The 19,825-nt window shown below is 49.2% G+C and overlaps 9 protein-coding genes across 9 annotated transcripts; 5 read left to right on the plus strand and 4 right to left on the minus strand.

Moving 5' to 3' along the window:
* The first annotated feature begins 4 nt into the window (after window positions 1–4).
* On the plus strand, window positions 5–2,863 carry VE01_01314 (uncharacterized protein). The gene has a single exon (XM_018270838.2). It carries the CDS (start codon window positions 809–811, stop codon window positions 2,270–2,272), a length of 1,464 nt encoding a protein of 487 aa, XP_018134596.1. The 5' UTR covers window positions 5–808; the 3' UTR covers window positions 2,273–2,863.
* A 109-nt stretch (window positions 2,864–2,972) lies between these two features.
* VE01_01315 (uncharacterized protein) lies at window positions 2,973–4,842 on the minus strand. The gene is made up of 4 exons (XM_059463346.1): window positions 4,788–4,842; window positions 4,211–4,737; window positions 3,625–4,146; window positions 2,973–3,551 (listed from the first exon to the last, which is right to left on the minus strand). Exons 2-4 carry the CDS (start codon window positions 4,502–4,504, stop codon window positions 3,015–3,017), a joined length of 1,353 nt encoding a protein of 450 aa, XP_059320069.1. The 5' UTR covers window positions 4,505–4,737; window positions 4,788–4,842; the 3' UTR covers window positions 2,973–3,014.
* Window positions 4,843–4,929: 87 nt separating this feature from the next.
* FSR3 (fusarubin cluster-monooxygenase) lies at window positions 4,930–7,289 on the plus strand. Its single transcript, XM_018270840.2, has 3 exons — window positions 4,930–6,327; window positions 6,377–6,440; window positions 6,492–7,289. Exons 1-3 carry the CDS (start codon window positions 5,300–5,302, stop codon window positions 7,161–7,163), a joined length of 1,764 nt encoding a protein of 587 aa, XP_018134594.1. The 5' UTR covers window positions 4,930–5,299; the 3' UTR covers window positions 7,164–7,289.
* A 199-nt stretch (window positions 7,290–7,488) lies between these two features.
* VE01_01317 (uncharacterized protein) lies at window positions 7,489–9,691 on the minus strand. Its single transcript, XM_059463347.1, has 2 exons — window positions 8,875–9,691; window positions 7,489–8,767 (listed from the first exon to the last, which is right to left on the minus strand). The coding sequence occupies exons 1-2, from the start codon at window positions 9,623–9,625 to the stop codon at window positions 7,653–7,655; spliced, it is 1,866 nt and encodes a 621-aa protein (XP_059320068.1). The 5' UTR covers window positions 9,626–9,691; the 3' UTR covers window positions 7,489–7,652.
* A 497-nt stretch (window positions 9,692–10,188) lies between these two features.
* FSR5 (fusarubin cluster-dehydrogenase) lies at window positions 10,189–11,204 on the plus strand. Its single transcript, XM_018270842.2, has one exon. The coding sequence runs from the start codon at window positions 10,302–10,304 to the stop codon at window positions 11,100–11,102; it is 801 nt and encodes a 266-aa protein (XP_018134602.1). The 5' UTR covers window positions 10,189–10,301; the 3' UTR covers window positions 11,103–11,204.
* A 161-nt stretch (window positions 11,205–11,365) lies between these two features.
* On the minus strand, window positions 11,366–12,647 carry VE01_01319 (uncharacterized protein). The gene is made up of 3 exons (XM_018270843.2): window positions 12,333–12,647; window positions 12,052–12,231; window positions 11,366–11,973 (listed from the first exon to the last, which is right to left on the minus strand). The coding sequence occupies exons 1-3, from the start codon at window positions 12,391–12,393 to the stop codon at window positions 11,399–11,401; spliced, it is 816 nt and encodes a 271-aa protein (XP_018134603.1). The 5' UTR covers window positions 12,394–12,647; the 3' UTR covers window positions 11,366–11,398.
* A 200-nt stretch (window positions 12,648–12,847) lies between these two features.
* Window positions 12,848–13,435, plus strand: VE01_01320 (uncharacterized protein; the record flags this gene model as incomplete). The annotated part of the gene is made up of 2 exons (XM_018270844.1): window positions 12,848–12,865; window positions 12,911–13,435. 2 exons carry the CDS (start codon window positions 12,848–12,850, stop codon window positions 13,433–13,435), a joined length of 543 nt encoding a protein of 180 aa, XP_018134433.1.
* Window positions 13,436–14,113: 678 nt separating this feature from the next.
* VE01_01321 (uncharacterized protein) lies at window positions 14,114–15,011 on the plus strand (the record flags this gene model as incomplete). The annotated part of the gene is made up of 4 exons (XM_018270845.1): window positions 14,114–14,203; window positions 14,271–14,456; window positions 14,524–14,925; window positions 14,979–15,011. 4 exons carry the CDS (start codon window positions 14,114–14,116, stop codon window positions 15,009–15,011), a joined length of 711 nt encoding a protein of 236 aa, XP_018134432.1.
* Window positions 15,012–16,501: 1,490 nt separating this feature from the next.
* Window positions 16,502–19,435, minus strand: TKL1 (Transketolase). The gene is made up of 5 exons (XM_018270846.2): window positions 19,222–19,435; window positions 18,909–19,051; window positions 18,554–18,638; window positions 16,841–18,499; window positions 16,502–16,776 (listed from the first exon to the last, which is right to left on the minus strand). The coding sequence occupies exons 1-5, from the start codon at window positions 19,273–19,275 to the stop codon at window positions 16,660–16,662; spliced, it is 2,058 nt and encodes a 685-aa protein (XP_018134431.1). The 5' UTR covers window positions 19,276–19,435; the 3' UTR covers window positions 16,502–16,659.
* Window positions 19,436–19,825: the final 390 nt, after the last annotated feature.

Genomic DNA, 19,825 nt, shown 5'->3' on the forward strand with positions numbered 1-19,825 from the left:
TAGACCCAGATTGACTCGATTGACCAGATTGACACGATTCGACTTAGAGATCAGATTGATCGGCCCGCCCGTTTCGAGACGCCCCTGCCTACCAATTGCCTGCCCTTGCCCCTCCCCCTGAAGACTCTAAGCGACATCCTATAAAAGTAAGCAATAACAAGAATACACCCCGACGGAGCGGCCCGCCTCACTATTATACACCGTGTCCTGCGCAACATCGCTCACAGTCAACATTATCGTTCAATGACCCGCTGCTGTACCCACTACTGTACTGTATGTACTCGATTTACATACAGCACAGTAAGATCATGGTGCGAAGAGGATTTATATAGTGAGATAGAGCAATGTACTAATTATAGCAAATAACGCCCTCTTTGTCGCAATTGGCGCATACGGAGAGCCGGATGAAGTCCGTACGTATATGAGGCTGCACAGCTGAGACGAACAGTGGAGACCTACACATGGGGTCAGAAAGCTGCGTTCAGGGGCCTAAAGCTGCATCATCTGGGGCCTGAAAGCAGAGGAACTCTTAGAAGGAATCCTGTAGTGTACGCATCTTGCGAATGTGGCGCTGTACCTAAAGTGCTAGTCTCGTAATTTGAAATGACTGAATGCCAACTCTGCACCTACCACTGCACGTATCGCGGCCGTGTGGCAGTGTAGTAACGACGGACGGAAGCGTGAACCAGAAACAAGGTGGGTAGGTCTATTATTGGTGTACATATGTAACCGTTGTGCGCTGGGCCGATGTGCCATCATTTCACTATCACTGCCTGCTCCTCCGGACGTGTTTCCTATTCCTCTCCAAATGGCCGATCAACCGCGAATGCCCAAACGATGGAACCCGAAACTGCGATCAAGCTGTGATGGGTGTGGTGCGGCCAAATTGAAATGTGATCGCGAGCAGCCCGAGTGTGGACGCTGTGTCTCACACGGCATGCAATGTGTCTACGGCTTCTCGCGGAAGATGGGCAAGCCGCCGCGAGACAAGCTTCGTGCAACCTTACTTCCGGCGTCCAGCGAACATCCCGAACAGCCCAAAACCGCTGGTTCCACGTATGTGGATAGGCCACAGAGTGGTAGTGATAGCAGTGGAAGTGGTGTTTTGATGGATATAGATATGGGATGTCTGGTACCCGATTCGAGGGCCGTTGATGTGCCTGGTGCATGGGATACGGTCGGCGACAACACCAGCAGCAACTTTCCCATGGCCAACCTAAACGACGGGATAGATGACCTGTTTAGCTTTACTCCGGTTGATTTCGCCTCTCTGGAATTTGGCGAATGGGGACATTTCAGCGACGACGTACTTTCCTCCAACCTGCAATTTGGACCTGGATCCGCATCCACGCCGGAATCGTCTGAGCTGAAGAACTATCTATCACCAGGGGCTCTGACATTCCAACAAACAGCGCATCAATCTCACACTGACGATGTCCATAAGAGTTCACACTCCGACAGAGCGTCAATACCGCCTCCGGACATCAACATCACAGGCCACGACTGTCCTCGGGAAGCGTACGGAATCCTTGGAAGTCTCGCCTTCCATAACCTCAGCAAGGCATCATGTGTTCCTAATGAAGGGACGGGCTCAGCAAGAGGCACTGGTAGTCTAGTGTCTTCGGATGTTCCTTTAGATTGTGTGCTTCGTCTCAATCGCGAGGCTAGCGAGCGACTTAGTCGTCTCCTCCGCCTCCTAAATTGCTCCTGCGCTAGATCGCCGCATCTTGCATTACTCTATGCATCAATCATTTCTCGAGTCCTTACTTGGTACCAAGAAGCAGCGAATTGCATGGATAGTGCTTCATGCAGCCCTATAGCCACAGCGTTGGACATGGCGTCACACCATGTGCCAACGTCGGGTCCCTCATCCTACTCTAGCAAGAGCTCCGGGTCCAGGGCCGGGCCTTTCGTGTGGTCGAGCACGGCGACTAGCTCCTATACCAGTAGCGCAAGTGGTACATCGCCATTGCCACAGTCTGCAGGGCTAGCTGTTGCACCAACCAAGATGGCAATCGGGACATTTGATGTCGACGACTTGCATGTTCAGATCGCCTTGAAGATCCAGTTGCTCTTAGGCGAGATGAGAAGAGCCGGTCGTCTGATTGAACTATTTATTACTTCGCATAACACCGGTGGCGAATGTCTTACCGATAAATCTACTCATGGCGGCATTGATAGTTTGTATATAAGTCTAGATTCGTGGCTAAAGGGTGAGCATTCCACGATATCTAATATGATGAGGTTGAAATTGAGGGAGCTTAGCACTTGAATAGATAAAAGATTTCTTTTTAGAGTTAGAGAAGAATCAAGATTTGCCCACCAAATTTTGGTTCCAGTTGCTTCCAGCAGATGCGCCATCCATCTGCCACCTCTTTATACTTTATGCATGCCGCACATATTCCGAAGACCCCGCGAATGAATCAATTTCACGAGAATATGCTGCACCAGTAAATGGGCATTTCCTACCAGAGAAGGCATTTCGGAGAACAATGGCATATGAGACCAATGGAATATATCCCGAAAGGAGGCATAATTTCGGGATATAAAACACCTCGAGAACCAGTGACACTCGCGGTTGGGCCCAAGTGCATATTGCAGTGGGGTACATAGGGCAGGACCCCAGCAGGATGCCTCGAAGGAAAGCCTTGGCAATATATAAAGTCTAGGGAAATATTAGGTAAATGAAGTTTAAAGATCGATGTAGTCCTTCTTGGTCTCTCCGATAGTCCATGCCTCATTAACGGTACTGAGAAGCACGTATACTTTCCGCAAAAATATCAACGATGGGATAATTTATGTCGGAGATAATACACCATCAGGCTTTCACAATATCAACTTCTGCCATCTGTTTAGAATAGAGCCTTACGTCTTGATGGTAGAAATACGGTTGGCTTTGTGCCTAAGAATCATGGTGCAACACACAACAAGTATATGGTTGTGTAGTCAAGTATAGAGGTAGTGTAACGTCTCCTCAGCCAACATCTTATTTATATTAAATACCCGAGGCCATTTCAGCTATTGTGTGAGCTACAAGCGACCTCTAAAACAGACATGGCACTACCAAACGGTTGGACAACATTGACCAGCTGCAGATTTGGATCGGTAGCAGCAAGCAGATTTTCCCAATCCTCCAAATCTCTCTCTTTACTGTTGAAAGCCTGCATCATGGTCAGGTCTCTGACGCGTACGATACGCTCTACAGAAACTGGCACCGACCCTGGCGCTGGAAGCACCGTGTCCATGATAAGTAACCTCGAATTTGGTCTGTCGGCCATAGCCGCGACGATGCTTCTGATAATAGTGGCAGCTTCATTGTCAGGCCAATCGTGGAGGATCATTCTAAGGAGATATACATCTGCGCCACGCACTGGCTGCGGCTGCATAAAATCGTGCGCTTGGAAGGTAAGGCGAGATGCAACATCAGCAGGCAATGACTCTGCCGCTTTTTGCCCAATGTCTACGTTTGCAGGCAGGTCTTCTACCACAAAGTTGAGATTGGGAAATGCCTTGGCAAGCTCTATAGCAGCGCCGCCAGTGGATCCTCCGACCTATGCAGAGCGACAAGATTAGCAGAGTCCGCACCACGGGGTATAGTTTAGTCTTTCTGGAAATAAAACTCACATCGACGACTGTCCCATTATCACAGATATCACTCCATTGGTAACCAGCCACAAGATGTTTGAAGTCAACGCCTTCGCTGCTCCTCACATTCCGCATGTACCTCGCAAACTCGCCCATCTTTTCTTTGTCCCGCGAAAGGTGATCGAAGAATGGCAGATCAGTGTCGAAGGCAACATTGTACGCCGTCTCATACGTGCGCGTGCTGTCGGCTCCCCACCGCTTCTGCGCCTCTGCCATGTGAATCGCGGTCGGTGCTGACTTGGCGCACATGTAGGTAGCATAGGCGTACACATCTTCGTTACGTGCTAGTAGCGCCGACGTCGCAGAGTGGCCGACGTGTTTTCCGTTTGGCTGCTCACGGAATAGTGAGTTGGTGAGTACCATGCGGATGATGCTCTTGAGGCGCTGCTCAGGGACGCTGGCTGCAGTAGCAAGTTCTGCATAGCTAATCGTGCTGTCTAGGGGCACAAGGTGGAAAATCTTGTATTGGCAAAGCCACGAGAGACAGGAGACGTATTGGAACTTTGAATTGTGAGCATAAGTACGTCTTACTATGGTATTAGAGAGAGGATTAATCAAGACTTACACCCGTAGCGAGGTTGGGCAAGAACTCGCTGGGCCCAATTGCAAGCTGCAGAATCTCAAGAGCTGCTGCAATAATCTCTTGGCGTGCTTGTTGAACTTTCTGTGGCGAACCACTAGGGAGGATAGTACTTGGCCCGTCGCTCTCTCGAGATGGCTGAGGAAGGTGGTTTGCCTCAAGATAATGGCTAACTATACTGGCATTCTTGGTTATAACCCAGCTCAGCCCCTCTAGAGGGAAAGCTGTTTGCGACACGCCGTTTGGTTGCTCAAGAGACATATTGGAAAGCACAGACATAGACTCTCGTACTATCTAGTTGGGGGTAATTATCTAACTCCAGTTAGTATTATAGAATATTCTCCTTAACATAACATCTCTTTTCAATAACATCGTCGGTTGTTGTTTGCCTTCATTCGCGTATACTAACACACCAATTGATGATTCCCGTCTAATTCACGGTACCTGCAGTATAGCTGTGTCACCCTGTTTCCCGATCGGCACCCGAAGCAGAGGTTCGTTGTGAGGCGGGGCTTATTGTAAGACGGGGTTCTATTTACGCAGGGGTTCTAACGTCACCTACCTTAGCGGCGGGATCTGCAAGCAATGGGGGCAATGGGGCTTAGCTAACATGGGATTATGTTCCGAGACTAAAGATAGACTGAAGAGTGTAGATCGGCGACCTAACAGTAATACTGTAACCCGCTGCAAAGGATGTGCTGCTTCCTCCTCGTAAAATGCTATCTGTCCAAAGAGGTGGCAGTGCATGGTCTGGGAAATAACCCGACGAAGCAATTCTTACTTGTAGGATTTTGCAACGCTATGGCCGTGTATGTCCGGAGCGGAGAAGGTTCTAAATCCGATGAGGAAACACATAGAACATCCTGCCGCGCAGCCTCGGGCACATCGAGTCCCAATCCATGACCGGGGGAGAACTATTGGCGGGTAGCGTTTTAATTGTCACTGATATATCTCACATAAACGTACATATATATATCACGAGAATAGTAATCTACAATACTGCAAAGCCCCCCCTAAGTCAATTTTGGCGCCTCGAGCTTGACGTGCTTTGCGAAAAGGATTTCTCTACACAAGATGGATCCTAACGATACGCAGCCAGATGTAACGCAAGCAAATGGCACGGTGCCAGATGCTGTGAAGACAGATGTTACTCAACCAGCTGTTGTGCAGCCAGATGTTGGCGCTGAGCCAGATTTGACGCATCCCAAAACTACGAATTCAAATGTTAATGGCCTAAACGACACGCTTCCAAACGGCAATTATGTAAACGATATGGCGCCAATTGCTACGAAAGCAAATGGAATTGAGCCAAGTGGTACGAATTCGAACAGTATGAATCCGGATGGCAAGAATCCAAATGATACGGCTGATAGTCCCGAAGAATCTGCTCGGAGAGGCATCGACGCCACAGTGATGCGTTACCCCGAAACTGGCATTGACGTTCTCATTGTGGGCGCCGGTTTGGGCGGCCTTACTTGCGCTTTGGAGTGTTGGCGGAAAGGCCATAATGTCCAGATACTGGACCGAAGCCCAGGTCCCATCATGACTGGCGACAACGTCCAAATCCAGCCGAGTGCCATCTTGCTCCTCCGCCATTGGCCCGAGATGGGGTATCAGATTGAGCGCGACCAATACGATGTCGTCATGTCATATTACAAGCAGACGGGCGAGCGCATATACGGTCCAGCGCCACCTATGTTTAATGACCCAGAGAATATCGTTGGTCGACGAGGCTTTCCCTCGGTCAACGCCCACAGCCGCGTGAAGCTATACCGCGCATTTCTAGAACAAGCAGAGCGTGTTGGGCTGAAGGTCGAATGGGGCAAGAAGGCCGTCGAGTTTTGGGAGGATAGTCACCGTGGCCTCGGAGGCGTTGTTCTCGAAAATGGTGAGATACGCACTGGCGATATTGTCGTTGCGGCCGATGGCCTCAGGACCAAATCCAGCAAAATCGTTGGAGGAATGGACAAAGAGTTGAGGACGAGTGGAAAGGCAATTTACAGGGCAGGGTACCCCATAGAACACGCGCTGCGTGACCCAATTGTGCAGGAACAGTGGGGTTTCAAGACTAACGAGCGGCCTATATGGCAGTTTTGGTTGGGGTCAGTTCCTTCCAGCCATATTACGCGCCAGCGGCTAACAACTGTGTAGGAACGGCGCCCATGCCATGGTTGCGCTTACGCAGGACATGGCATTCTGGAGTTTTATCCATTCGGTATGTTCCCTGAGACTATTTATAAATGTATGCTTACCCGCTTAATTGCAGCATGACGATTCAGCCACCGAGTCCTGGGTTCCAGACGTCGACCCATCGGAAGTACTTGCCGTAATGGAGAAAGAAGTTCCCGTGCACCCCGCTATTGCAGCATTTATTAAAACGGCGCCGAAAGGCTCCATTGTCAACTGGCAGCTTAAGTTCCGTGATCCTCATGAGGATTGGACCTCACCTAACGGACGAGTTGTGCAGTTGGGTGATGCCGCACATGCTTTCCTGCCTACATCTGGAAATGGTGCTACCCAAGCCATTGAGGATGGAGTCACTCTCGCGACGTGTTTGCAGCTTGGTGGAAAAGCCCATGCGGCGAACGCGACCAAAGCATACAACAAGCTCCGCTACCAGAGAGTGTCATGTGGGCAGAAGATGGGATTTGTTAACCAGCAATTGAAGCAGCACACCGACTGGGACGCAATCGCGAAGAACCCGGCTTTAATCCGCTCTCGTTACCCTCGCTGGGTTTGGTCCCACGACCCAGAGGCTTATGCATATGAGAAGTTTTGCGAGGCACTGAACCATGTGCTTAGCAATGGGGAGATAGAGTTAAGAAATACCAATTTCCCGCCTGGTCACAAGTTTAGGAAATGGACGATGAAAGAAGTCCAGGAACAGATCAAATCAGGGCAAAACCTCGAGGATCTCCAGGACGGTGATTGGTCTTGAGTCACTAAAGAATCCAGCATAAATGCCGAGAAGCTTGCGGCAGCACAGTCTAACGAAGGCCTATAGGCAGTTTACTTATAACTCGTAGGCTCGTTAGATAGCATAGAAATTGTTAAATAGTCTGTTCTAAGATGATATTCATCATTGTATATGGCTGCAATTTGATGTTATGAAGCAAGTTATATCTAGTGCGAATTGCCCCTCCTCCTAATAAGATAGACAACCCTTTGTAGTCATTGCCTGCAAGCTCAACATTCACAATAAACGAAGTAGATCACAAGACGAGGCCATTAGGTGAAAGGGAAGGGTCGAGAGTTAGACATCAGCCAGTTTTATTTGCAATTATTATGTAGGTATTAAATGGTGCCTCGTGTCTAACTGTTCCCAAACACCATTTCCGTAGTATGATTACCATAATATGACCCCAACCCAACGCGCTTTTTTTAATCTAAATACGCTTAAATCAAATCCTATATCATGAGAAATTCATCAAACCTCCTCATTTGATATCCCCGTAGTCCCCCCTACCGCCTTCTCCTCATCAACATGGTCTTTCCTCGCTTTTTCTTGCTCCGTAAGTCCCGTCCTCGTAACTTGGTGCTCCTTGCTTAATATCTGATTCCCAACAAAGAAGGAAAATAGCAGGCCCACGCCCGCAAACACTACATACATAATCCACATTGTCCTCAAACTCTCGAAAAACGCTTGCCGTGCAATAACTTGTTGTGGTGGGGGAAGTTGGTTCACCAAACTAACGCTAGATCCCGCTGAGCCACCTTTCAGGGCGTTTGCGGTTCCCACCCCAAGCGAAGTAACGAGAGATGGGTGGCGCCTTTCCATTTCATTTTGGAAAACAACTCCGCCGATCACTACCGATATCGACGTTGATAGGTTACGTATGAATCCGAAAGTTGCTGTAGCAGTAGCAATGTCTGTTGGCTTCACCATGGTCTGTAGGGCAATGAGAGGTGACTGAAAGTTCGGTCCCACACCAATGCCAGCGATAATTTGGAAGATTATAATTTTAACCCAAGTTTTGTCGACATCTAGATCAATGAGGAGACCTATTCCGAGAGGAAAAATAATCGAACCGAACAAGATTGCGATGAGGTATTTGCCGGTTTTCTTTATCCAGATTCCTGTCCCCGCTGAGACAACCGAGAGGGAGAGCGCGAATGGAAGCAGATAGAGTCCTGAGAGAAGGGGCGTGGCGCCTAAAACGGCTTGAAAGTAGAGAGGTAGGTAGTAAGATACCGCGATGAAGACGAAACCGTGGCAAAAGCAGACACCGAGGGAGGCGATGTTGGAGGTGTGCTTAAAGAGTCGGAGTGGCATGACCGGATATTGTGCGAATTTCCATTCGTTGAGGACGAATAGGACTGCCACAACCACTCCAAAAACAATAAGGCATATTACTTTTGGAGAGTTCCAGGGGAATGCGACTCCTCCAAATTCGAGTCCAAGGAGCAGCATCAATGTCCCACCAACAATCAGTAGGCTGCCAGCCCAATCCACAGCCTTTAATCCTTCCCAGGCAGGTGTTCTCGGATTATGTAGGTGTAGGAAGAAGAAAAGTAGGATAATAACAGTGCCAGTAATGGGTACTAAATCGGAAGTTAGCATTTGTCATATAGCTCGTAAAATAGTAGGCAATGGATGGAGATAATCGTTTTATAACACGGCCCAGGACGGTCGTTAGGTAGCGACTCACAGTTGATATAAAAACACCACCTCCAGCTGACTTTCTCCGTGAACACCCCTCCTAGTATCGGACCTATCGTAGAAGCAAACGCCCACACCATCCCAATGACCCCAAAATATTTACCCCGATCCCGCATACTAAACAAATCGCTTATACAAATATTCACCAAGACAATTAGCCCTCCTCCACCCGTTCCCTGAATCGCTCGCGCAGTAATCAACATCCCAATATTCACTGCTGTTGCAGCGAGGAGAGAGCCGATAAAGAATATAGCCGCCGCGGCGAGCAGAATGGGCTTCCTACCCCAGATATCAGAGAATTTTCCCCATGAAGGTGTAGAGGCTGCATTTGCAAGGAGATACGCGGAGCCAATCCAGGTATAGCCTGCATTTGAGTGAAAATGTTCTGATATTGTGGGTAGGGCGGTGGTGATTATCGTATTGTCCAGAGCAGCGAGGAAGACAGATATGCCGAGCGAGCCCATAATAATTGCTGTCTCGAGCGTCGTGCGCGCGGCTTCAGGGGATGAGGCATTATTTGCGGCCTGGTCAGGTTTCATCGGTGCAGCGCCAGATTCGCCTTCAAAACTTGTTGTGAGAGAGCTATCTGGGCTATTTTTTGGAGGCGGAAACGCTTGGTTTCCATTCAATTGGCTTTCCGGCGTGGTTCCATTGTCTAGAGCGGACTGAGCTTCACGTTCCAGCTCCGTGTCATTCCTGTGCCTCTCATCCATTGTCGTTGTACGTAGAATGGTTTTCATCGAAACAGTTAAAGCACTTGCTATGAAGACAGCATGGTATATGGGCCATATTGGCCGACCCTCGGATATGTTACAGTTTTACGTAGTTTAGCTATTTTGCCCGATGAGCTACAATCTCTCTCGTATTGACAGGGGCATGCGGGGTAGCTCTGAAGCTTAGACCCTCTCTTTCGCCAATCGGACAATGGAGCCTTGGTGGGGAACGCGACGGGGATCGTGCTGGGATGGTGGTGGAGATCATCGGGGTTCAAAGCTTCAGCCCTATTCGCTGACTAATTTATTACCTGTATTGGCGCAAAACATGGACGACAATCCAACACGGTGTTTAGAGGGGGTTTAGAGGGGGTTTAGGGATTTAGAGACGACAACCACTTACATCCACTCTGAGGCGTTTCAACTTAACTCCGGAGGGTCGTATCTCCTCAATCCTTGAATTAAGCACCGCTTGGCTTATGTTCCTGCCTAGTACTCTTGTCAACAACGCGACGCGATCAGCGGCTGGCCGTTGGACTATGCGATGCGATGCGACCAACAGCCGGCTGTTGGGATACGTATATTCAGGTATAAATAGTATGATGAGCTGCATGCTTGACTTTTAATTAAAGACTATTTTCCAGCAACGTTCGATCTGTGACTTCTCCAACCAACCCATCTAATATTATCCAACCTGTTCACAATGGCTGCAACTTTAGGCAAGTATGTTTCGAAGCTCGCGGGCGCACGGTGCCTAGTCATCGGTGGATCCTCCGGAATCGGTTTCGGTGTTGCTGAAGCCCTCATCCAGAACGGCGCTTCCTCTGTCACTATCTCGTCCTCCTCAACCGCCAAGATTTCCAGCGCCTTAGAGCGCCTCAAGAGCGGAAACGCCTCTTCCACAGCTCAGATCCAAGGTTTCCCATGCGACCTGGGTTCCCCAGAAACGCTCACCTCGGAGGTCGAGAAGCTCTTCGCCGAGGTTGCCAAGGCTGGAAAGCTTGACCACGTCGTCTTCACAGCTGGCGATGCTCTGGCGGTCGGCAAACTTGAAGACTTCAAGCTCGATGCCGTCAGGCAGGCTGGTACTGTGCGCTTCTTTGCCCCACTCGTTGTTGCGCAACAACTTCGCAAGCACTTGAATGACGGCCCCGCGGCATCATACACCATCACCACTGGCGGCGCATCGGAGCATGTTTCAAAAGACTGGACCGTCATGCAGGCATATCTATCCGGCCTCCGTGGCATGACCAGAGGCTTAGCCGTCGATCTGGCGCCCATTAGAGTCAATGCGGTCGGATTAGGACCAGTTGAGACGGAGATTTGGAATCACGTGAAGGAGATTGGCTACTGGGACAACGTGACAGGTCGTCTCAAGGGAAGGATGACCACCGGACAAATCGGTCAAGTCGAAGACGTGGTGGAGGCATATTTGTACCTGATGAGGGATAAGAACGTTTCGGGAAGCGTTATTGAGAGTACTGGGGGCACTCTGCTGTCATAGCTACATATATAGTTGAAGGGGTGTAGGGCCATTTAGATTCAGGTCTAGTCGCCAATATAGAGCAATGTAGCATAAAGAAGTGTCACACTGTATCTTAAAGCCGTACAATAGTTGATAAGCCAAAGGCAATTTGTGACTCGATTATTTTCTCTCATTTTTTTATCTGCGCGTAGAAAAATATTTTTACTGAATACATCATACAAAACAATATACTTTGAAAACATGTTGTAGATAATGGACTTATTCTAGTTTGCTAACTCCGTCTGTAACGTTCAATCTTTCTTGTATACTTATCATTACTCTCCTTCTGTTGCCATCAGAACACACCACTCCACCAGCTCTGCAATAGTTTTAGAAACGTCCCGCTTGCGGGGAATCTCATGCCCGCCGCCGTGATCAAACGTCCTCCGAACCGTCTCATCGCAAAACTGTGCCATCGTTATGCTTGCCGGGAATCGCGGATCCTTCGCCCCATAGACATGCACTGTCGGGATTTGAATCTTCATTTGGCGGGGGATACGCGCCACATCAATCCCGAATACCATCCCTCGCTTGTCGAATCCCTCCGTTTGATAGGTAGAGTAATCATTAAGCCCTGAGCCCCAGCGCTCACGTCCATTGCGGAGGATGGCCTCGGTGGATGCTTGTTGTTGTAGGGCGACCTTGGATGACCGATCCAGATCGCGAGCTTCGGCAGTTACCTCAACTCCGAGCGATGCGAGGACGTCGAGGGGAACGCCGCCGCATATGAATATGGCGGCTTTGAAGAGCGGTGGGGAATTCGGATACAGTGACTGGTTGTAGAGGAGGAGTGAGCTAGCCATGGAGCACCCTTGGGAGAAGCACATGACGGCGTCGTATGGGCCATTTTCTGGGTTTGTTAGAGGTTGATGGTTGATCTGGGTTTATCACAGGGAGTTGGTGGAGGAATATATTTAACCATACACACCATTGATGTACGCAAGAAGCCACTTGTAACCTTGCTGTAGCGATTCGAGCGTGAGGTGTTCGTACAACTTATAATATGGCGGTGGGTGGAATAGGTCGATCCCCGCAGCAGGGCCATCGGAAAAAGGGCCGTTGACGAAGTCGAACTCGTAGGTGTCTGGGAGAAGCTTACGGAATGTAGCTGTAGCATCATGAGCATCTCTTTGTAAATTAATTGGACTTAGTATTTAAATAATAACATTCATTAAGTCACCGTAATATTTTCGGGAAGTATGGGCATACCAGTTTGCGATTTAAAGATGCGGCCACTGGTCCCTTTCCCGTGAAGACAAAGGAATCTCATTTTTCAGCGCAAACGTCTTTAGAAAAATAAAAAACTTGAAATAATAATTGATAATCCAGGAACCCGGCCTTCTACAACCATATTATCAGAACTAATCAAATGTTTTGCAGCCTTTGGGGCTGTCAAACTATCACGTTTTCCAATCCTCTTCACCTGTCAGACCCGCGCATTTCGGGCCCCGAAGCGGGTTTTGGTAGATTAGTGCCCGCTGCGAATAAAAATAGGGGAATAACCATTAAGCATAGTGCAAGGACAATCGATAATCCCCGAAAGTATAAGAATCCTCTTCACACAACTAACAAAATCTGGCGTGCTTCTCACCTAATCTCCCGAACCCAACTAGAACATTAAGCATCCAAACAAGCTCCACCGTTTCCGACCCAACAATTCAGTAGGATTACTTGATCTCCATCTTGAGGTTACGACTTTTCTAGGTCTTCAGTACTATACAACCATGGCCAACCTAGCGGCCGTCATCACAGAAGCGAAGGCTCCTCTCGAAGTCTAAGAAGCTGAGGCCTACAAACCCGGCCCACATGAACTTCTTGTTAGGAATGAAATCATTACATTCCACCCAATCGAATGGAAGATTGCTAAGCTCGCTATCTTCCCGCTCCAATACCCGGCCATTCTTGGCTCTTTTTTCGGGGGTAGAGTTGAAGCAGTCGGTCCACAAGTTACACGCTTCAAGGTTGGTGACAAAGTAGCCGCAGCTAAAAAATTCGGAGCAGTCGGCAACCACTATGGTGCCTATCAGAGATATGTGGTGGCCTGGGACAGTATGGCAAGCAAAGTACCAGAGGGTACCGATCTCACCATCCCGGCCAGCTTGACAGGGAATTTGGGGTCCGTCATAGGTCTGTTCACCGCAAATGCTGGATTGGACAAGCCTAGTCTTGATGGCTTCGCCTCAGCCAAAAACAATAAGGTTTTGATTTACGGCGGTTCATCTAGTTTCGGCAGCCTGTCCGTTCAATATGTCTCCGAAGCAGGGTATACCGTGGTCACCACTAGTTCACCAAATCACAAGGAGTTTGTGTAAAGGCGTAGGCCCAGGGTCACACGGGAGTTCAGGGAACCAGATCAGAAGGCAGGAACATGAGGTTATATAGCGTAACAATAGGTCTACCTGTATACAGCGACTATTGACTGCAGTCCTCGACTGAGGCTCCAGCCCCTGATATATCCTCCCATACCGTGAGCCCTAATAGCCGGGCTATATCCGAATGGCAGCTCCACCGTAGGGCTGCCATCGGCGTAGCGCCCCACGTGCCATCACGTGAGGGCCGCCTTACAGTTTGTTTCCAAACTAGGTGTGGTAAAGGTCGTCGATCACACACAAGAACAGGGCGCTCTGGTTGAGGCACTTGTTTCCGAGGGACCTTACGACCTTATAGTCCATGTCGATCTATCTAGCCTTGTATAAGTTGAACTGCCTTTCTGCCCATTCTTGTCTACCCTCGGTGTGCAAAAAGCTAGCCTTGCCTATATGGCTTTATGACAAGGCTGCGCATCTCAGCTGAAGCACCCATGTAAATGAATACTAGGGAATATTTAGCTAGTGGTTACATGGGGTGAAACAAGGGATCGGCGAATCGCTGGCATCTCCTAACTTATAATAGATGCGTTTGCCCTGATAGCCTTGCCCAGATGTGTATTCTGTCTGTAGTGTTTTGATCTTCCCAAACGCCAGTAGTTCTAGACGCTGCGAGTCTTCAGAATGGTCGATTGCTCATATCTTAGCGATGAAAACCGATTTCCTGACAGCTTCAGAAATTTAGATCCGAACCCTGACATTTCAGGGAATGGCGTGAGTTTGCGCGACCCCAAAGGGCGTCGGAGGTACAAGTCATGATTTTTTTTCTAATTGAATATAGGTTCTTATTGGGTTTATAGGCACAGCATACTTCTCATTTTTATTGCTTGTTGTGCAATATCTCATGGGCTCATCAGAAGATACCAAACTTGATGTGTCTGCAAACCCAGTTGACAAGAAACTCTTGTCGTTTATCTGGCGGTATCTTGGGAAGCCATCAGATCGTTATAAAGAGCCCCTAAAAAACGTGAGTGCTGCCCTATGTCGCAAACTATGCATCGTATGGAAAAGAAACTAAATTTATCCTCCAAAAGGCTATCTTAGCAATGAGCGACACACAAATTGTTACTGGGCTGTCTATTCTTGCCAGTGGCTTCTCACAACTCAACAGCGGCCTTGGCATTTTTCACTGGAATATCGTTGCATACCTAGCGTGGTTCTCATCAGTGACGCACCTCTGCACACTGACATTCCTTCGGAGATACTTTCAGGCTAATCCTGGTATTCGGATGCTACGAATGATTCTCATGCTTCTTCTAGCACTCACGTTAGCTATCGCTCTTCTTCCAACTGGCGGCGCATGTGGACCGAGTTACGAATATAACCGGGGGGTTTATCCAGGAGCACCAGCAAAGTGTTGCTTTTTATTAATGGGTAGGCGTCACGGGTTTATTGCTGACGATGGTGCTTACATCGTCTCACTGATCATATCAGAGGTATTGCTTATTATTAGCTCGGCTGCTAGAGCAATAAAGCTCTTTCGGAGTAGGTCGGATTCTGCAAGGATCTGGTTAAGGCATAAACCAGCACAGCTGTGCAAACGATTTGTAAGGAAGCTAGAGGAGAAGCATAATAGGACCAGCCGAGGATTAACACGGCTCATTTACTATGCTGGTCACTGTACTGTCATTACGTTTATACTTCTCGCGAGAGCTATTTATGATTTGGCTAACTCGATTTTTTGGGAGGTTAGTTGATGTAATGCACATCCATCTATTTTATGAGTTAACAAGTGAATAGATTTCTTGGTTGACATTCTCTTTAACATGGGGGACGGTACGGATATTAGGAAATAGGAGTTCCGACGCCCCAAGACATTATACGAATGAAGACAGCTCATGGGGGTTTGGTCAGTTTGTACCTACTCTACTATTACTCACCCCTCTAGTTAGCCTTATTGAAGGCGTCTTAGGTATGTCATATACATATTTATTAAGGGTCATTCGAAGACTAAGCATAGATAAAAGGTCCAAACAATCCTAAGACTTTCAATTGTGCATCAGTCAGTTCAATTTCCACCAGCGACATAACTACTGCCAGTACTGCGACAGTTTCCGAAATTGAGGCACCGGGGCCTATGGGAGCATTACCTACAGGCCAACCATCCTGCGGCAATTCAGACAGAACAGCCAATATTGGGATGCCGCAAAGAAGAACTACAACTGGTCTCGTTGATATGGAGCACAGCCTAGGTATCAGTGCCGATGATATACAGGGATCAACTACAGGAAGTCAGTCACGCGTTGATCAAGAACACCCTACGCGGCCTACAACATCAGAATCACCTGCACATGCACAGCCTTCACTATGGCCCGCCGAGGTACTATATGAGCATGATTTCTATACCGATGTATGGTATACTGATATAATTGTTTCCGTCCTTATTTTGGTCTACGCCTGTGGCGCCTTTACCATCTGTTTCACCTCAGGAGACTCTGGAATACTATACACACTAGATCTTATTGGGCCCAAGCACTGGATCGTATCTTTATGCATCTTTTGCTTATATCTCTTTCTATATGTCATAATTTGTATTTGCTCGAAGTTATATCCAGATGTAGTTTGTTTCCGGACTACTCATTCGCATTGTCGCAGGTTCGGTCTACTATCGCTTCTGGCCTTGTGTGTTTTCCTCTTTGTATATATATTTATATAAAATAACTACACTTTAATTTGACCTAATTATTTTAATATTAGCTTGTCGTTATAGATAGTGCAAGTATTAGACGAGGAATTTGACAATTACAAAGCTTATGCAAGGAACTTAATGGTATATATCTCATAGGGCAGAGTAGTAATATAGTGCTATATCTAGGGCATACAAGCTGCAAGTACGAAACATATATGAGCCGCGGCGTAGGTCACCTATTAGGCTTGATGGCACCAATTTTAGCTATTACCTAGGTGCTTGCTTAAGACCACCGGATTAGTAGTTGGGCAGATGACCACCAGCGAATACCCATACATATCACAGTACACTTCACATCATCTACCCCAAATCATAGCAAATCATATGTATATAGTCTCAACTACCTGCAAGAGCTACAACAGTACACGTCACGCTTTCCATTCCCCCCACGCTTTTCTTTTCTTTTCTTCTCTTTACCTCCTCGCACCTTCTCTACCCCCCACTCGACCCCCACAAACCTCGTAACCTCCCATCACTTAACTTAGATAAGCTGCTGGAAAGCGCGGTTAATAGGCGAGCGGATGTTTGGAACGTCCTTCCAGAAGTCCACGGTGGCGACAGCGCGCTTGGCGATGCCCTCTGGGGTGAACTCGAACTTCTGTATGGGGTGTCAGTGATCTATTCTATTTTATAACAGCTACTTGGGGGTAGTGAGCACATACCTTGTAAACATCCTTGTAAGCACCCGAAGCACCGAAGCGGTTAAGACCGAACTGCTCGTGGGTATACCTCTCCCAGCCCATGGTGGACATGACCTCGACCGACAGGGATGGGATACCGTCTGGCAGAACGCTGAGTCTGTACTCCTTGGACTGCGTATCGAAGACCTCGAAGCAGGGGATGGAGACGACACGAGCGGTGAGGTTGTGCTGCTCCTTGAGGGTCTTGATAGCGTCGACACAGATGCCGACTTCCGAACCGGTGGACACAATGGTGATGTCCGCCTTCTCGGCCTCGTGCACGACGTAACCACCCTTGATCGCGGACGCAATGGTGGAGTTCTCGAGTTGAGGGAGGTCCTGGCGGGAGAGGGCCAGGATGGTGGGGGTGTGCAGGGAGGTGAGGGCGACGTAGTAGGCGGCGCTGGTCTCGTTTCCGTCAGCTGGGCGCCAGACCATGCAGTTGGGCAGGGCGCGGAAGTGGGCGAGGGTCTCGATAGGCTGGTGAGTTGGTCCATCCTCTCCGAGTCCGATGGAGTCGTGGGTGGCGACCCAGATGACGCGCTCGCGGGAGAGAGCGGACAGGCGGACGGCGCCGGCGGCATAGGAGACGAAGTTGAGGAAGGTTCCTCCGTATGGGAGGATGGTTCCGTAGGCGGCGAGTCCGTTCATGACGGCTCCCATGGCGTGCTCGCGGACACCGTATCTGATGTAGCGACCGCTCCAGTCACCGAGTCCAGTAGATGGGGGCTGGAAGTCAACGGCATCCTTCCACCTTGTGAGGTTGGAGCCGGTCAAATCTGCGGATCCTCCGACCAACTCTGGGATAGCATCGTGGATCTTGCCGAGCACGATCTCGGAGAGCTTTCTCGACGCAACAGCCTTGTCAGCTGGTGTGTAGACGGGCAGGTTCTTCTCCCATCCCTCGGGGAGGGCACCGGTCTGGCGACGCTTGAGGTCAGCGGCCTCAGCGCTGTGCTCCTTGGAGTACTTCTCCAAGAGCTGGTTCCACTCCTGCTCAAGAGCGGCACCCTCAGCGCTCTTCTTGGAGTATTGCTCGTGGACACCCTGAGGGACAACGAAGGTCTCCTCTGGGTTGAAGCCGAACTTCTCCTTAACCTGGATGATATCATCCTTCTTCAGCGGGGCGCCGTGGACACCACCGGTTCCCTCGAGCTTCGAGCCGAAGCCGATGGTTGTGCGGAGCTTGATCATGGATGGCTTGTCCTTGACAGCCTGGCAAGCCTTGATGGCCGCCTCTATCGAGTCCAGGTCGTGGTCTCCGTCACCGACGGTCACGCAGTGCCATCCGTATGCCTCCATACGCTTGTTAACATCCTCGGTGAAGGCACAGTTGGTGTTTCCATCAATAGAGATGTTGTTGTCATCGTAGATGGCGATCAGGTTGCCCAATTGCAAGTGACCGGCCATGGAGGCAGCCTCGCTGGCAACACCCTCCATGTGGCATCCATCGCCCATGAAGACATATGTGTGGTTGTTAATAAGCTCGAATCCGGGCTTGTTGAACTGGGCAGCAGTGTGCTCTTGGGCAATGGCAAGACCAACAGCGTTAGCAAAACCTTGGCCGAGAGGGCCAGTGGTGACCTCAATGCCGGGGGTATCGTGGGATTCCGGGTGACCGGGGGTGATGCTGTCGACGTGCTAAAGTTTTGTTAATGGAGGCTCCGGGGAATCTGGGGAACTTGTATCACGTACTCTGAAGTTCTTCAGGTCATCGATTGTGAGGCCGAAACCGGCAAGGTGGAGGAGAGCATATTGGAGCATGCATCCGTGGCCGTTACTATGAGGCTGGTTAGCTACGGGACTTCACCGCTGATTTCTCGACACATTCCCGCCCTCAGAATTAGGTAGACACATCTACACCAAAAAACTGAAGACTACCAATGTGATCAACATTGCATTGGAGCCAATGCTGTGAGCTTGCAATTCCCTTCCTGTATGGTTGGGAACTGCGGGCGCCCGACAGATGCGCGCTCCGATAACCGCAATGGCATCCCAGCATTGGCAGATACATGTCAAATGAGGAGTACAGGAAGCATGGAATACTCACGAAAGCACGAATCTATCGCGGTTGAGCCACTTTGGGTTCTTTGGGTTGTAGTTCATGATCCTGTTCCAGAGGACGTGGGCCACTGGGGCCATGCCCATTGGGGCGCCGGGGTGACCGGAGTTGGCCGCGAAGGTCGCATCGATCTGAACACGAAAAAGTAATTAGCTGGCTGTCATCGACATAATTATCCGGATCCTCGCCGTCGTAAGATTGGCGCCGTCGATGGCGGACGCGGTGTTGGTGGGCGCGGGGGCATTCCTATGACGCTGCTTCTCATGACGAGGGCGGGGTTATTTCTGGTGGATGAACTTACGGCCAAGGTACGGATGGTGTTGATGGACTGCCAGTCCTGATCGGTGTAACCCATGATTGCAGTTCTGGATGATGATATGACTTCTTTGTGATAGGGAGATTGATTTAATGAAGAAGAAATTGGGAAAGAGAGATGAGGGGGAGAAAGAAGAGTAGAGACACCAGAAGTTTCACTGGCAAGCTTGAAATGTTGGGTGGGGTGGTCTGCCTTTGGGTGAGGGGTGGTGGGGGTGAGAGGCGAGAGTGTGTGTGTGTGGTCTCTTATTCAGCAGAACACATAACTTACTTAACATTAGAGTCTTGACCACTAAAATTACAAGGCAGGTACTTGTTCATACTAACAAATTGCGTGCATCGTGCTTACATTTATCTACATTTCGTAGGTACCCTCTAAGTATTTTTAGAGGATATCCCACTATCTGCCGCCCGTATCTACCACCACCACCACTACTACGACTATCCGTTACTGTACCTCTGCACAACACACACCTTTGCGATTACCGGACCCTTACATTTCATTTCGTTGAATGCATCCATCCAATACCCATGGTATCTGGCCGCACGCGTGCAAACAAGTGATGAGATGAGTATTACCATTACCATAG

The sequence above is a fragment of the Pseudogymnoascus verrucosus genome (assembly GCF_001662655.1).
Source record: "Pseudogymnoascus verrucosus strain UAMH 10579 unplaced genomic scaffold scaffold_3, whole genome shotgun sequence".
NCBI classification, from domain to species: Eukaryota; Fungi; Ascomycota; class Leotiomycetes; order Thelebolales; family Thelebolaceae; genus Pseudogymnoascus; species Pseudogymnoascus verrucosus.

Bases quoted from the DNA above. Each gene is read 5' to 3' on its own strand.
- VE01_01314 (XM_018270838.2), top strand. From the start codon at position 809: ATGGCCGATCAACCGCGAATGCCCAAACGATGGAACCCGAAACTGCGA.
- VE01_01315 (XM_059463346.1), bottom strand. From the start codon at position 4,504: ATGTCTGTGCTTTCCAATATGTCTCTTGAGCAACCAAACGGCGTGTCG. The intron at 4,147-4,210 runs GTAAGTCTTGAT...CACAATTCAAAG, and splicing joins TGCCCAACCTCGCTACGGGT to TTCCAATACGTCTCCTGTCT. The intron at 3,552-3,624 runs GTGAGTTTTATT...CGCTCTGCATAG, and splicing joins ATAATGGGACAGTCGTCGAT to GTCGGAGGATCCACTGGCGG.
- FSR3 (XM_018270840.2), top strand. From the start codon at position 5,300: ATGGATCCTAACGATACGCAGCCAGATGTAACGCAAGCAAATGGCACG. The intron at 6,328-6,376 runs GTCAGTTCCTTC...ACAACTGTGTAG, and splicing joins ATATGGCAGTTTTGGTTGGG to GAACGGCGCCCATGCCATGG. The intron at 6,441-6,491 runs GTATGTTCCCTG...GCTTAATTGCAG, and splicing joins TCTGGAGTTTTATCCATTCG to CATGACGATTCAGCCACCGA.
- VE01_01317 (XM_059463347.1), bottom strand. From the start codon at position 9,625: ATGAAAACCATTCTACGTACAACGACAATGGATGAGAGGCACAGGAAT. The intron at 8,768-8,874 runs GTGAGTCGCTAC...CTTCCGATTTAG, and splicing joins GTGGTGTTTTTATATCAACT to TACCCATTACTGGCACTGTT.
- FSR5 (XM_018270842.2), top strand. From the start codon at position 10,302: ATGGCTGCAACTTTAGGCAAGTATGTTTCGAAGCTCGCGGGCGCACGG.
- VE01_01319 (XM_018270843.2), bottom strand. From the start codon at position 12,393: ATGAGATTCCTTTGTCTTCACGGGAAAGGGACCAGTGGCCGCATCTTT. The intron at 12,232-12,332 runs GTATGCCCATAC...ATGATGCTACAG, and splicing joins CATCTTTAAATCGCAAACTG to CTACATTCCGTAAGCTTCTC. The intron at 11,974-12,051 runs GTGTGTATGGTT...TAACAAACCCAG, and splicing joins GCTTCTTGCGTACATCAATG to AAAATGGCCCATACGACGCC.
- TKL1 (XM_018270846.2), bottom strand. From the start codon at position 19,275: ATGGGTTACACCGATCAGGACTGGCAGTCCATCAACACCATCCGTACC. The intron at 18,500-18,553 runs GTACGTGATACA...ACAAAACTTTAG, and splicing joins ATGACCTGAAGAACTTCAGA to CACGTCGACAGCATCACCCC. The intron at 16,777-16,840 runs GTATGTGCTCAC...CACCCCATACAG, and splicing joins CTTACAAGGATGTTTACAAG to AAGTTCGAGTTCACCCCAGA.